The sequence below is a fragment of the Chamaea fasciata genome, unplaced genomic scaffold, assembly GCF_029207755.1.
Source record: "Chamaea fasciata isolate MVZ Bird 193981 ecotype frontalis unplaced genomic scaffold, bChaFas1.0.hap1 SCAF_4, whole genome shotgun sequence".
Lineage (NCBI taxonomy): Eukaryota > Metazoa > Chordata > Aves > Passeriformes > Sylviidae > Chamaea > Chamaea fasciata.
In genome coordinates this window covers 83,849,390-83,865,024 of record NW_027094089.1, presented here as the reverse complement: position 1 = coordinate 83,865,024, position 15,635 = coordinate 83,849,390, and the positions used below count along the sequence as shown (strand labels likewise).

At 50.8% G+C, this 15,635-nt stretch overlaps 1 protein-coding gene across 1 annotated transcript; it reads left to right on the top strand.

The window, feature by feature from the left end:
- The first annotated feature begins 3,404 nt into the window (after nucleotides 1-3,404).
- Nucleotides 3,405-14,354, top strand: LOC136289073 (serine/threonine-protein kinase PAK 3-like). Its single transcript, XM_066182537.1, has 10 exons — nucleotides 3,405-3,483; nucleotides 3,866-3,903; nucleotides 4,348-4,470; nucleotides 5,047-5,388; nucleotides 8,348-8,460; nucleotides 9,099-9,216; nucleotides 10,060-10,159; nucleotides 10,606-10,802; nucleotides 12,765-12,902; nucleotides 14,271-14,354. The coding sequence occupies exons 1-10, from the start codon at nucleotides 3,405-3,407 to the stop codon at nucleotides 14,352-14,354; spliced, it is 1,332 nt and encodes a 443-aa protein (XP_066038634.1).
- The last annotated feature ends 1,281 nt before the right edge of the window (nucleotides 14,355-15,635 follow it).

Genomic DNA, 15,635 nt, shown 5'->3' with positions numbered 1-15,635 from the left:
GGCGTTTGTGATGGTCCGTTTTAGGGATCTCAGAGCGCAAAAGACACAGCGGGGGACAAACTCAGTTTACTCAACCACAAATGCACCTTTATTTAGTGCCAACAAAGGCAATAATGGGGAGAGAAAAGAAAACAGTAAGAAAGACAGAAAAAGAGGGGAAAGGGATTATAGCTAGGATTAACGTGGAGGGTCAAGTCTTCGAGGCTTTTGAAGATGCCTATAGACGCGAGTGTCTCCAGTGGGGTGATCACAAAGTCTGTGGTTAACTCAGGGCTCCTTAGAGTCCTCTCCGAAGCGACAGGCAGTTGGCCAAACAGGTGGGGGAAATCATTGCAGCGTGTTCATTAAGAGAACTCAGAACAAGTCGGCCGTCAGCAGGTACAGTGACAACCAGTACAAGTCAGCAGGCGCAGTCACTTCACCTTGACTTGCCCAGTGTTTCTGCTCAGGTTCTGATGTTCCCATATGGATGCTGGGTTTTTCCATCGAACACACCTGCAGGCAGCACTTGGCCAACATCCCACCTCAGCCAGGCCAGAACTCCTGTGTTGAGATTTTAAAGTTCCTTTTAGGGGTTTCAATCTCTGTCCTTGAGGATAGTCGTTAGGCAGATGAGGGATCTTCAGACCGTCTCTAACACAGAGATGTCACAGCACAGCTGGTCTGTAGCTGGACAAAATAAATCTGGTCATAAATCCAATTGGGCTAACCTGGCTTGTTCTAGAAACAAATCCCTAGGTCAACAATTGAACTCAAGCAGAGACCTCAGACAACCCCATCCGAGCCCTGGATGCAAACACATCACTGGCCAGAGAGCTGGGCAGTGCAGAGATCCCAACTAATCAGCTATCCAAGCCTGGGAAATTCAAAGCCCCTCTAAAAAGAAGCTGTGAACAATAAAAGGAGCTGTTTGCTGACAACCTTTGGTGCGTGCTGTGTCATGTGCCTGTCTCCAACCCACGACCCTCACGTAACAGGAGAATTCTGTAAAACGCTAATTGCAGTGGGTTTAGGATGAGGTCAGGCTCAGTGGGAATGCCCAGGTTTGGGAATACAGCTAGAGAGCCAAGCTGGGAGCACTGCTTGGAATTGGCTGGTGTGAGCAGCAGGAATGTTGCTGGCTGGAACATTTTGAAGAGCTGGAGAAAAGAAGCGTTTTGTGGAAGGCCACCAGCTGCCCTTTGCCAGCAGCAGAAGGTGTGAAGGTCCTCTTTGAGGGCCGTCTCTGCACAAGGACAGCCTGGCCTTCTCCAGTACCCAACCATCTTTCAGGCTTTAGGGCTCGCCTTGTCCCTCACTCTGGAGAAGCAGCTTGCTCTTGGAACTCACATATGCACAGTTTCTGGCTGGATTACTTTGTCTTACCACAGACAGCCCTGGAGACAACACTGCATTGAGGCTCAATCCGCAATAAAAGGGGATTTTGTTCCAGCTTTTCCCTCGCACCAGTGAGCAGCAAGCACACCTGGGCCTCCTTCAGGTCTCTGTGTGGGCTGGTAGTCAGCTTCTGTTGGCAATTTAAAGCTTTTCCTCTACTTTTGGCAGCAAAGAATGAAGCATACCCAGGTGCACCCAACCCCAAGTTTCACTCTAAAAAATGACAAATTTCATTCTCCTCTATTCAAGCCGTCAAGAAAACAAACTTTCTTGAGTGAGCTGGGCACAGTGTCCTCCAAGACCATTCACGAGTAGGACATGTTCCAGGGGAAGACTGGCAAACCCAGAGTTTACCCATGCTTAGGAAACCTTTGCAAAACCTTCCCACCTCTAGTGGTGTTGCAGCCTCCTGAGCTCCTGGAGGCCCCAGTCCCCTCAGGCACAGTTTGGACAGGAGGGGGACGGTTCAGTTTCTGAGACGTGGAGACAGGAGGAGGAACAGGCTGCAAACACTGGTACAAGGGCAGGGCTGCTTCCATTTATGGTGCCATGTGGCAGCACAGAACCTTTGATTGAATGTGTGGGAGGTGCTGAAGGGCAAAAATTCTCAGTGATAAGGACATCTTCACTTATCATAGCAAGGGAAGTGAAAGTGCAATCTATCTTTCATGGAAGCTGTTCAGTTTTTAACAAATTATTTTTGCTGAGGACATGCCTAGGCAATGGTGATTTTAGAGCATTTTGTGACTCTCAGAGTTATCCTCACACCGGTTTTGCCACATTTTCTCTCTTTTCTTTCCTGGTGAAGGATTTCTCCTGCCCAGCTGGCTTCTGGTTGGAGTTCTACACTCTGGAGTCCCCGAGTTTTCTCAGCAGCCTTTGCAGCGAGTCCTCAGCCAACGTGTGGCTCTGCTGCCATCCCAAATCTGTGCCTGCCTTGCCCAGCCAGGGCGCAAGTGGGGCATGTGCTGGGCATGGCTGGAGAATTGCAGGGACAAAGTCCTCCAGTGTTGTGATGTTCCGCCTGGTTGGCTCAAACCTTGTCACTCCACATTGAACCCTGCCCCTATTGCTTTGGTATTGGCTCCTGCCCCCAAAACTCCTCCCTTGGCCCTTCCCCTTCCAAGCTACTGCAAAGGCACTGTGAGGGGTTCTGCTTCCTGCTCGGGGTTAGAGTTGGAGTTTGCCTCAGGAAACGATCCTCAGAGGGGCACAGCTCCCGGGCCCTGCGGGCAGAGCTGCCTTGCCCAAGGACAGCCGCTGTGGCGGCCGGGGCAGCTGCACGGCCCAGGGCCAAAGCCCCGCGGCACCCTCAGTCCAGCCCGCCTGACCGGCCCTGCGGCCTCACCCGGGCTCGGGGCTAGCAGCAGCAGCTCCCTGCTCACTGCTGGAGCTGGTGGCCTTCAGCTTCTCCCCGCTGCCTCCTGTCAGTCCCTGCCTGTCCTCAAGGTCGGCAGGGCAGCCGTGGCCAAAGTGGAGCCTCTGGAATTGGTTCCACGGCCTGGCAGAGCTGCCCCCTCAGCCCCCTGTGTCTCCCCGTCCTTCAGCAGCTCCTCAGGGGACAGCGCCGGGGGCCACCGGCAGCTCCCAACGCTCCAGGGACACCCGGGGCTGGAACTGCTGCTCCGCCCGGCCCGGCCGCCAGCTGGGGCTGGGCACAGCAACAGGGGGCACAGGGGGCACAGGGGGAAAAACAAGAGCTGAAACAGGCAGCCGAGGAGGGAAAGAGGTAAAAATGCAGCCTAGGCCTACACAGACATCAGTCTCTCGGTCTGTATCAATTCACAGACCATCACAGAGCGTTTGCTTTGTGATGTCAGGGCACGGTTGCCACGTGGTCGTGGTGACATCCGAGGTTGTCTTGGTGCACGGAAGGCCTCAGGGGTGTCAGAGCAGCTCTTGAGCTTGCTCAGCACAGGAGCTTTTGTCCTGCGCTTGAGTCTTTTGTCAGTGGGCAGCTGAACACGGAGAGTAGCCTTGCTGTTCTTTAGTGTTAGAGTTTGCAAACTTGCACAGCAGCTGCCACAATGATTGGGCAGCTTGCAGCTGTAGTTTTCTCTGTTTATGGAGTCGGATATTCCTGCTATTTCCTGACACAGCTGGCACGTAAGTAGAGGTTTTCCCTGGGTGTCACCTAACCTGGCTTTTGTATGTCTTCCTGCTCTTTCTTAGTGACTGAGTTGATTTGGAAACAGAAAGGCCATTTGGATGCCGCTTGGGTGAAGCGCTGTCAACACGTTCAGCTCAAAAGGGGGTGTCTGTAGCCAGGGCTGTGCGGGCAGCATTTGCAAGGCAGCCTGCAGGGGTTGTGTTCCCTCCATGAGAGAGTGTGTGGCAGCAGAGTCTGTCATTTCCTCCCTTTGCTGGGTCAAGCGGGACAACTTTGAAAATGTGGACTGGGAGGCCTTCTTGGAAGGTGCTGTAAAAATGCTCTGGTTGTCTCCAGCGTTCTCAAAAAATCTGGTTTATTTTCCCTTGCCCACTGCAGGTCACCTGAGCCGAGTGTTCAGAGGTTCTGATCCTGAGGTGAGTAAGAAAGGAACATTTGATTTTCCTGGCGTTTAAGAATTGTGCAGCAAGCTGTCAGCTTGGCCTGTGGCAGTAGAGTGCAGAGGACCAGATGAGCAGGCTGCAAGAAAATCCATTTCCATGTCTGCAGCAGCAAGAGCAAAGGCGTCACTGGCTATTTCCTAATTTTCCATTTCCTCATTTTCCATTGCAGAGCTTTAAAAGAGCTAAAAGCCCAGTTTTGCAGGGAGAAAGTTGCCCCCACAGAGTAGCCAAGGGGGGAAAATCTGATTCAGAGCAATTGGCAGCACAGTTGAATCAGCCTATTTGAATTTAGTCTGAGTGACTTAGAATCCCATTGCTCTTAAGGTCGATGATTTGTGCTTAGTACAGCCGGTTTGAGGGCTGAAGAGAAGGAAGCTTATAAATGAGCCTGTATCTCACCGTCCTCTCTGTCCACAGATCACAGAAGCAAGAGCAGACTCTCCTCTGGCTCCCTCTTCTCCTGCAGAAGAGGCCAACGAGGAGCCAAATGACCACAGGCCTCCAGCAGCGGTCACACCACAGCTGGAACTTTCCCAGACAGTAAGTGCCACTTCTGGAGGGTGCTGTCTTTAGTGCAAGGCAGAGGTGCAAGTTTCTGCCCAGCCAGCTCTCGCTGCTGCTGGCTGAGGGTGCTGAGTGCTGCAGTGCTGCCAGGACCTAGGGTCTCCCCCCAGCCAGTGACAGCTGGGCAATGGGCTTTGATCTGCCACGTTGAGTCACCAAAGGGCTGGTGCTCCGCGTGAGCATCTGGCTCAGCGAAGCTCTATGCCTTGGCTTCTGCAGAGCTATAGCCCAAGGGCGCACGGGCTCCTTCTGGAAGTCAAGAGATTTTGTTTGTTTGTTTTCCTACTTGGGACACCTGTGTTTGGCTTCTGGAAAGTTTCTGTAGTTTTCTCGAGTCGTTCATCACTTCTACAGAGTCTTTTGGGCGCTCCAGTTGTGCCCAGCCTTGTCACGTGCAGAGATTGGCACTGGGAAAGGAGGTTGGCAGTGGAAGCAGAGGTGGGCAGGGACACAGAAAGAAGTGGCTGAGCGAATGTGATTTTGAGGCTGAAAGAGGAAAAAGCTGAGCCTGATGGCAGCTCCCTGTCACTTGCTCTGCGTTTGTGTGTGCAGAATCTCAAGGCAGAGCCACAAGCAGAGCTGCCTGAAGCTCAGAGTGACATCAAGGCAGTGAAGAGGAGGAACACAGAAGACATGATGGAGATTCATCCTCAAGAGGAGATGCATCTCCATCAGCAGAGGGGACATCAACAACCTCAGGTGAGTGAGAGAGGTGAAGCTACTCCAATGAGGAAACATCCTCTCTCACTTTATTTTCAGAATGACAAGGAACAGCTGCAAGCAGGGCTGCAGGAAATGGAGGCTAGGGTCAAGGCAAAAGAGAAGAGGATGGAGCAAGAAATGAAAACAATGAGAGACATACTCAATGCCCTCCGTCAAAATCTTCAAAAGCAAGTGAGTGAAACAGCAATAACTGCCACAGTCACCAAGCTGGTGCTTTCTGCCCTTCTTGCCTTTCCACTGCAGAGCAGCAGGCAAATGGGGTGATGCCTCTGAGGGCCATCCTGCTGTAGTGTCTGTGGCAGCCATTCTAAAGGACATTTCCTGGTATCTTGAATCTCGACTGCTGCCCTGGACAATGGAAGTAGTCCTTTGGCCTTTTGGCCAGCAGTCATCCAAACTGACTCCTGCTGGCCTCTTCTCGCTCTCCTCATTTCTTGTGGTGTTTTAACAGTGGAACGTGGATCCCAAGATGGAGGATGGAAACAAGCTGTCTGTAGCCCTTGTAAATCTCTTCTTTCCCTTTGCTCACAGCTGATGACTCTTGGCTAAGAGGGACAAGCTGTAGCCTCTGACTGCTTTGTTCTCTTTGACTCGAGGTGGAAGTGTTGACATCTGGCCAGGCAGCCTGCAAAGGCCTCCTGCAAATGGCTGAGAAGGAGGAGCCCCAGGATTGGTGTGAGCCACAGGAACTGCCTCCACCAGAAGTGCTGCCGGTTGCGAATGACCTGAACGTGGTGGAGGACAAGAGCACTCCATGGGGGGAGGTAGAACATTTGAACCGGGAGCTGCAAGTGTGTCTGCAGCCCTTGGAGGGGGAAAAGAGGGAGGAAGTGCAATATGGTCCTTGGGAAGAAGTGGAATATGGTCCATGTGGCAGTCGTCCTTCAGAAAATCCCTGGAAATGGAAGATGAATCTGGCCATGAACTCCAGTAAAACCAGCCTTTGGCTTTGGCCCATCCAGTCAAAGAGAAGTGGACGTGCAAAAAATCCATTTTAAGAGCCCTGCGTGTGGCAGGCTGACAGCATCTTCCTAAGGGCTTGCATTTGGGACGGCATCTCAGGGTCATCTCCGCCAGCCACGTTTCTGAACCAAACTCATTTCTTCTCCCAGATCTACACAGGCTCTTGCACTAAACCTGCTGCAGCAGGAGCATTGTGTCAAAGAGCCTTTACTCCCCAAGCCGAGAAGGTGAGCCCGGGCAGTCGGTTCATCTGCAGCGCTGACACAGCTGCTGCTCAGCAACAGCAGATCGAGGAGGACTCCCTGGAGCTACTGAGTACGTCTTGTGTATTTCTTGTCTGAGGGACGGTGTCTTGTGTGCATGTGGCAGCGTAGCTGGACCAAGTGGTCCTCCTCAGTCTGATATCACAGGGACAGTTAGGATTCTCCATAGGAACTTGTGTAGAAAATCAGTCTCTGCTGGCCATCTGTGCTTCAGAGCTGTCTGTCTGTCTGTCTGTCTGCTTGTTGTTGTTGCTGTTAGCCAGCGGACCACAAAGGGTTCAGAGCCCCACGCAACGGGGCTGCCTTTTTAGGTGTCTCCTGGAAGCTGGGATCTCTGCTTGAAAGTCAGCATCTTGAATTTTGTTTTCCTCAGGGACAGTTGTCAGCACGGAAAATCCCATGACAAAATACATCAAAGTCGAAAATATCGGCAGCGGGTGAGTCCAACCACAAAACCATGGGCCAGGTGTTTTCCTGGTGGAGTATCTATCAGGTCTGAAGTCAGGCCAGCTGCAAACGTGTTCAGACACTGAGGCTAGACTGTCCCATCTCTCAGTACCAGTCAGAATTTGTGAACCTGGCCAGAAGGCGTTATCAAAGACATCTCCACATTGCCAAGGTCTTGCCTCCAGTAGGCAACAGGACCTGGTAGATCTCCTGGTCTCTCAAGTGTGGGACAGCTGTGTGCTAATTTCCTTTGCATTTTTGTGTATCTCTAATCAGCTGGCCACACTAACAGAGGGAGAAGAATCTTGCTTGCCTGAAAGAGGAAGCCTAGCCCCTATCATAGCTCTCTTTGCAAGAGTTTGCTGTAGGAAATATTCCATGGTCAGGATTAGAACTGCACAGTTTAGAAACTGAAACCCGAGAAGAAAGAAGAAACTCTCTTTCTGAGCTGAGACAGTAAACCCCAATGCTTCAGGCCCAGTGGCCATGCACTTGAGAGCAAAATGCATCATCTGCCTTCTGACAGTGCCCTTCTGCATCCTGCAGGTTCTAGGCATTTCCAGCAGAGATCTCCAGTCTGGGCTGGCTTTCACTCCAAGGTCTAAATGGTTTCTCCTTTCTTTGCTGCTCTTTTGTTTCTAGGACTTTTGGAGAGGTTTGTAGAGCGCTCGACACTGCCACAGGAGGAGAGGTAAATGTCAACAGCCCCCACAGACTCTGCTGCTCTCGGGGGCTTTTCTCTCTGGTGTCAGCTGTGGCTGCAGCTTTGGCTAGAGCTGTGTTGAAAAGACACAAGAAGCACAGACTTGTGACAGCCTGCCAGTTGCATTTGGGACAGTCTTTGTCCTTCTCAGCTGCCAGAAGGAAGTCAAGGAGGGTAGTGGCTCCTTTCACTGAAGGACTCGCTCACTTGCTGAATTGCTGAAACAAAGGTGGTGCCTCCTCGAGCATCTCCCTGCTCTTTGGGGCTACAGCTTGAGTCCTGAGTTCTCATTTCTGACTGTCAGCAAATACATCTGAATGTCACTGGTAGTTCCCTTAGCCACCTGCAGTGCTGCACTTAGGAAGTGCCCTTAGGGAGAGAGCTGCAAGGCATCCCTAAAAGCCCTAAGCCCTGCCCATAGCCCAAGAGGTAGCCACAGAGTAGTAAGGGGCGGATTACTTCTGAATCCCAGAAAGAGCAGCAAAGAGTGTGCTCAGAGGTCTGTGGGTGATAGCTGAGACACCCTTGTTACCAAGTGGACAAGACAAAATATCAGTGACCACGTGTCCTGTGACTGGCCCCCAAAGGAGCAGAGAAATGGGCTGTTGGAATGTCAGTTGCTAATTACTCCTTGGTCTAATCCCAAGGCACTTTGGCACAGCTTAGCTGTGCCATTCCAAAACCATGCGCTGCATGAGCGTTGTGGTCTCCTGCCACCAGCTTGGAAAGTGACTGATTTTCAATGTCATTTTAGGTGGCCATAAAGAAAATCAATCTCCAAGGACTGCGGAAGAAGGAATTAACCTTCTCTGAATTACTGGTCATGAAGATGAATGGGAATCCCAACCTGGTCAACATTTTAGACAGGTGAGTTGTTGTGCTTCTGTCCCATGAATGTTTGGTTACCTCTTGCAGAGACGCAAAGTAAAAACCCACTTTGGTCACTGGCAGAAAATAGAGCTGTTAATTATTGGTTGATTCTTATTGCTCTGTTCATCTGCCATGGATGGGAAGAGAGTGCATCTTGCCTGCATGAGTCGTGCCTGGCATGTGTAGTTTGAAAAGTGTTCAAAGACCTGGATCAATCGTATCTAAGTAAATCAACAGCCTGCAAGTTCAGTGCTGCCATGTTGTTTTGGGGCTTGATTTTTTTTCAAGTATCATCTTAGGTGCGGATAAACGAAACAAGGATTTGCCTTGGATTGTGTCTCCTCTTTTCCATGGCTTTGCATGGCAGGAAGACTGGGGGCTTTTTTCCCAGAAACATGCAGCTTGACTGGTCTTTTATTTGGCCTGTTCCTAAACTGCATTTTTCACTTGCTGGCATCTCCTTTTTCACAGCTCTGCCTTTCTCCTTGAGACAGACTGCAAACACTGCACAACCTAGAGGCAATGTCATTCCTTTTATTCTCTCCTTGTCACAGAGGGACCTGGAAACAAGAATCAAGCACGAGACCAAGGTAGCCATGCATGTTTATGTCTATGCCCTTGTTTCCTTCTTTCAGCTACCTTGTCAATGAGCAATTCTGGCTGGTTATGGAGTACGTGGATGGAGGCACGCTGAGTGAAATCATCAGCAAGGTCTGCCTTTCTGAAGACGAGATGGCAGCAATCAGTCGTGAGGTCAGGGATCCCATCTGTACTTCTCAGGCCTTGGGCAGGGTGGTCTGGGAAACTAGGCTCAGAACTGGAGTGATTCCATGTGCCAGCCTTTGTTTCTGTATTGCTGGTGTGCTATGGACAGGCAAGAGCATCTCAAGACAACTGCCTGCCAGGGCCTCTGCACTCACTGGACTCTGATCCTGTACTCTTATCTCCTGCTGTTGTATTCTCGCTCTGTTTCTTGTATTTGTATCTGCCCTTCTCCGCCTTGCCTCTTTAAATGTTTACCTCAAGCCTGTCTGCACTGCATTCCTTGCCTGTAAAAGCCAAGGTGGTGGCAGCAGGATTTGAAACAAAGTGCAAACAAAAGAGAGAGATTCATTTCTCACAGTCCTAAGCTGAAAAGGACAGCAGTGCTGCCAAAATGCTCTCTGCTCATGGAAGGGAACTGCTGTGATACTTCCAAGTCTGTGCTGAGGCCAGCAATAAAACCTTTGTCATGCAGCCTCCCAGCCAAAAGTGATCCAACTTGACAGCAAAGGGAGGGACATTTTCTTTCTTGGCAACCCTCGTTTGACCTCTGCATGAAGAGAGCACATGCACTGCAGCAGCAGTCATTCTGGCTGCTTTGCAGAAGGCAGTCTACAAAGGCAGTTGCTGCTGCTCTTCCAAAGGCTGGCATGCCTCTCCTTAGAAAGGTGCTGCTCTGCTAGTCTTGGAGCAGCAAGCTCTTCCTCTCGCTGGCACTGTGTTCTGCCATGCCGCCCCATTCCCCTGGAGAGGGAATTTTTAGGCTGTTTCCTTTCTTGTGTGATGAAATCACTTCCCTAAGTTTCGCCCTCCTGTTTCTGTTTTCTCTCTCAGTGCCTGCAAGGATTGTATTTTCTTCACTCGAAGCACGTGATCCACCGAGATGTGAAGAGCCACAACATCCTTCTGGGAAGCGACGGCTCTGTCAAGCTGGGTCAGTGTATTCTTAGTCAGGTGCGGCGTTCCAAGCACGCAGAGCGTGGGGCTGCTTTGAGTGACTGCCAGCTCCCCAAAAATGGTGCTGGTGGGAGTGCAGGGGCTCCTGTTGCAAGCTGAAGGCAAAATTGCAACATGCACAGAGGTGTGACAAGGAACCACAAGCAGTCAAGAGTGGCGTGGGTCTGTGTCCCTTCCAGAGGGAGAGAGCTACAATCTAAAGCTTCAGGGGAATAAAGGACACTGCTGTGAGCAGTGTTTAGAAAGCTGGCATTTTTTTGCAGGTGGCCAATACCACACTTCCTGGGCTTAAGCCCCGAGGAAAGGAAGTGTGGACAGTGCTCCAGGAGATTCAAGAGCACATTCTTAGACTGAGAGCGGGGAATTCTTTTCTTTGGGTTCCTAATTTGAGGTGGTTTTCATTGTGTGTTGTTTTCTCCACAGCTGATTTTGGCCTCTTTGCTCAGCTCCTCCCTGAGCAAAGTAGGCAGAGCTCAGTGGCCAGGACACCTGGGTGGATGGCTCCTGAAGTTATGAAAGACCAACCGTATGGCCCCAAAGCAGACATTTGGTCGCTTGGAATCGTGGGCATTCACATGGTGGAAGGAGAAGTTCCTTCCTGGAATGAAACTCCTGTCTCGGTAAGGTGCAAATGCTCACCGATCCCGCTGTCTTTCTCAGCTGTCCCATGTTGTGTGTGCCATTGGACAAAATCCCATTGCCATCTGCTGGCACCACTTGCAGCTCTTTTTAGAAGGTGGCCTCCTAAAAGTGTCCCCTGCAGCACATCAGCATCTGCTGTAGCTTTGGTTGCATCAGAAGGGAAGTGGAAGGTCAAGCAGTTCAGAAACCTGCCATTTTGCCCTCCAGCCATGCCTGACATTTGCTTTTTGAACCATGTTGGAGCTCTGTCTCTGAAGGAAAGGAATTTTACTGTGGAATGGTTAGATATGTTCTTAGTACCCTTGGAAAGGGAGGTTTAATCTTCGCAGTTTCAATTTTATAGACAAAGTAAGAAAAGAGGAAAAAGCCAAGGAAAACCCCAGAGAAAAAGAAAAAGGAAAAATAGCAAAAGCAAGTGAAAAAGGGAAAGAAAAAAAAAAGAAAAGCCAAAAGAATAGAGAAAAAGAAAAGCCAAAAGAAAGATCAAAAGAGAAAAGAAACAATCACCAAGTAAATCCCAAAGCAGTCGTGCTTCCTTTTTCCTTTTTTGACCACAGCACAACAATTTTTCTCCATGCTGTAGCATCTTTCCCAAATCCTGTGAGTTATCCAGATTTTCAGCTTTTCAAGACATCTGTCTGGGTGGCCTCTCTAAATTCAGGATGTGTTGCTCCCCAACTGCAGTTAGAATTGTATGCCGGACCCTGAGCTGTTTCTGGGTACTTTAAAAAGTTGATGGGCTTGCAGTCAGGTGCCCGTGGCTGGGATCCAAGGGGTGCGGTTGACGCCGCTGCTGTTCCTTTACCGTGGGAGCAGGGACAGCCCTGGGTTGCACAGTTGTAATGACAGGGAGCACTGCAGCTCCCCACCATGCCCAGTGGCTGAGCTCAGCTGCAGAGGGACACGATCAAAGCCCCTTTGATCTCACCTCTGGCGGTGTGAGAAAAGGAAAGCAAGCTGCCATAAGTATTTGCACTCAAGGGGAGTTTGTTTGCTGGTTTAGGTTTGGAAATTTTTCTCTGGATTGAAGAAGATAATAACAAAGTCTCTTTGGTCACCATCTATTTCAGTGCCAGCAGCACAGAGCTGTTGGTATTGTGATGGGCATTTTTACAGAGACCAGCTCAGAAGCCTCCTGGTGTCATGCGCAGAGCCTGCCGAAACTTGCCGTTCTCTGCCCGGCACTTTCTGCGCTGGGCACACCATGAGTGCATTGACTCGAGTATCCAAATGAGCATTGGCTTATCATAGGGATGGCACTTCTCCTTCCTCTGATTTGACCATGAGAAGGTTTCCTTTTGCCACATAAAGAAGCTGAAACTTGCAGACTGCGGACAGACAGAGCTGTAGGTGTCTCCTCTGTGCCCAAAGAGGCATTTTCATGGCAAAAGATTGGTGCAGGCATCTTTTTGTGTCTGTGTTGAATAGGAGATTCCAAATGTTTGTTTCCTTCCCCGAGGAACGCCTGGTGGATTTCCTTTCATTTCTTCCAATTCCCATTGTTTTCTGGAACAGGACAAAAGGCCTGATGAGTTTTGTTTTATGGCAGCTGTGCGGAAGGGACCAACAAGCAGTGCAGAGGTGCCTTTCATGTAATAATCCTTGGAAATAGTAGGGTTAGTTAGACTAGCAAAGTGCCTCTTCTAAAAAGCCTGTCAGGCTGCTGTGAATCCTCAGAGAAGGAAACATGCTTTTGCTGATGGAGTTCCCACTAACTACGTCAGTCAATGAAATAGCTGCCAAAGCAAGATCTGCTGGATGTTGGAAATCTGTGGCTGCATGGGCATTGGGGTTTTTGTTGGTACAGGAAAGTCAGCTCTGCCTCTCGGCCAGGGCACAAACTGTCGCTGCAGAGTGGAGCTTAAACAATGGGATCTGGGAGGGCAGTTGCAGTTCCAGGGAAAGAAGCAGGTGGAGCCGGGTGTTTCCATTTTCTCCAGCCTCAACTGCTGATAGCCACTGGAGGGAGACCAAGGCTGTGGCAGCCCAACCTGTTCTTGCCGCGCACACGTCACTTCCTGAGCTGCTGCCTGCAGACAGACGAGGCACGGCGCTGGTCTGCCAAGGAGCTGCTGCAGGTAAAATGCCAAGGGGCCGCAGGGGAAACAGTGTCCCAGGGACGGGCTCCTCCTGCACTGAAGTGCAAGGCATCAGATGAGCTCCCCTCCTCCTCACTTCCACACTTGGTGCTTTCAAATGAGAACGCTGAGGAATCCTAGAGTGGCCTGGGCTGGCAGGGACCTGTAAAGTTCATCTGGTCCAAGTGGCCTGCAATGAGCAGGGACATCTTTGAAGAGATCGGGTTGCTCAGAGGCCTGTCCCATCTGACCTTGAATGGTTCCAGGGACAATGCACCTACCAGCTCTCAGGGCAACCTGTGCCAGTGCTGCACCATGCTTTGAGTAAACAGGTTTGTTGTTAGACCTGCTCTGACTCCATCCCCATTTTTTTTAAAAGTATTAGCCCACTTGCTATTGGAAGTGGACCTATGTAAAAAAGTCTTCTATTTTCCCTCAGAAGCCACTTTGAAGTTTTAGAAGGTGGCAATAATGTCTCCCTGGGGTCCATTCTTCTTTCTTCAGGCTGTATAAGTCCAGGTCTCTCAGCCTGTCTTCAGAGGACAGGTGCTCTGTCCTCTGACTGTTTCTGTTGCCCTGTTTTGTAATTTGGTGGGGTGCTCAGTTCTATCTAATGGCAAAAGAGTTGAAGTAGAGCAATGTGGAGAACAGAGGCATGAAATAGTGGTGGAGGAAGCATAGGAAACCAGTCCCAGCCAAGCAGTCAGGCATTTGGCCGTGGGCAGAAGGGGCTGTGGAGGGCTCACTGGGAGCCTCTGAGGGGTTCTGGTTTGTACCCCCCCTCCACTCTTGGATGTTTCTGCCACGCAGACAGGGACAGCTGAGGGTGACTGGTCCCAGCCCCATCTGCTGCCTGGCACAGTCAAGCCGATGGCAACTGCCCCAGGGTTTACTGCCAGCTTGTGTGGCAGAGAGGGAAGTGCAGGATCCAGTGCCGCTCGGCTGTCCCTGCTGGGAAGCAAGGTGCCAGCCAGCACAGGAGGGGCAGGGCATGGAAAGGTAGGCACTGTTCCGTGTCCCTGTGGAAATCAGCACAGTGCCTGTCTTTCAAAGAGAGGGACCTATGTGAGTCATAGAGGTATCCTGGAAAGAGGAAACCCCAGGGAAATTTCTAGAGCAGCGGCAGGGCAAAAGTCCCATCAAGATGAAGACACCAGAATAAACAGATGAGTGGGATTCTGGGCCAGGTTTGCCTATGATGCCAAGGTCCTCATACGAAGCTGTAGGTGCAGATTGTCCCACTGGTCGTGTTTCTGGCTCTTTCTAGAAACCAGAGGGACCCTGATTGAGCCTGTGAAGCACTAAGCTTGGAAAGTCATGGTTCATTGATTTTTGGTTTGTGTTTTTTATTTTCTTTCCTGTGGACAGCATCCGTTTGTAAGATCAGGAAATTCAGCATTCACCCTGACACCGCTGATCATGGCAGTGAAGAAGATAAAGAAGAAGGAGTAGACATGAATGTGACATTCATGTAATGACTGGTTATCTCAATAACCACCTTAGAGAAGGCTTGTAGAGTAGGATTATAGGTTTGATATTCTATATTATCTATATAGAATAGGGTTATGAGGAAATAAAATTGCTGAAACGTAAGCTCATCTGGAAGATTCCGTTCTTTCTCACCCTGTCAATAAGTGCAGCTTTTCTGTCTGAGTGTTCCGTTGTCTGTTGAAGGTGCAGAGTGACATTGACAGCTTCTTAGGTGTGCCTTGAAAGTGGGGAAGGCTCCGCTTCAGTCATCCTCTCCAGACCACAGTGCCTTTGGAATACGGCCCACTGACCGTATTTTGCACACCTGTGGTACTTCAATTTGAGGCAGAAAGGACAGTGGCATTGGCAGGCAAAACCAAAGGAGGAGTGGGGCAGCCAAAAGATCCTGTGCACATGCAGGTCTTCAGCTGTGACTCAAGAGCGTTTGGGTTCGTGCCATTTGGATTTGTATCCCAAAGTGCAATCTCTTTGGCTGCAGGAGAGTCTTGCTCAAGTGAGAAATCAGCAAGATCAGTGAGAGTGCTCTGAGAGGTTTCCTTTGGTGCAGAGCTGTCAGCGTCTGTGAGGTGAGAGCGGACGCAGTCTCGCCCAGGGCGGAGGCCCCTGGCAGAGCCCGGAGCAGCCTGAGCCTGGGCAGAGGCAGGCTGCAAGGAGGCCCTTGTAGCCTGGGAGCAGGCGAATGCTCCGCTCTCAGAGCCCGGCTGGCAGCCGGCCGCTCCCGAGGGGAAGCGTAGCCCAGCTGGGCACAGCACAGACGGGTGGCATCGGCCGTCTGCAGTCTGCACAGGAGCAGAGAAAGGCAAACGGCAGCCGAGGGCTGCAGGCCTGGCTGAGGATTCCCACTCTTGTGCCGGCTGCCCTGGAACTCCTGGCAAAGGGGAGCAGTGTGTGCCGCACTCTGGGCACAGGTGTGCTATAAACGAGGCTGGGACTTGGATGTAATAAAAAAAGGCACTCGCTTATTCAACTTTAAGCAACCACTGGGAGAGGGAACCCAGGATAAGCCCAGGTTCCTCTCAGCAAGCCAGAAATCCAAAGACAGTGTGACATCCCACTGGGTGCTCCTTCAGAGCCCCAAAGTTCTGAAGAAGGATCTCCCCTACAGTCTTACAGTCTCTTTTATCCTCTTTGGTCCCTCCTGATTGGTGCCTTTTGCATTCTCTTCCTAATTGGTTTGTTGTTCGGGCTCTGTTTGGTCTTGAACCAGAGTCGCTCCTGACCAATCATTTCCCAAGGGCGTCG

Bases quoted from the DNA above. Each gene is read 5' to 3' on its own strand.
- LOC136289073 (XM_066182537.1), top strand. From the start codon at position 3,405: ATGATTGGGCAGCTTGCAGCTGTAGTTTTCTCTGTTTATGGAGTCGGA. The intron at 5,389-8,347 runs GTGAGTGAAACA...ATGTCATTTTAG, and splicing joins GTCAAAATCTTCAAAAGCAA to GTGGCCATAAAGAAAATCAA. The intron at 10,160-10,605 runs GTCAGTGTATTC...TTTTCTCCACAG, and splicing joins CGACGGCTCTGTCAAGCTGG to CTGATTTTGGCCTCTTTGCT.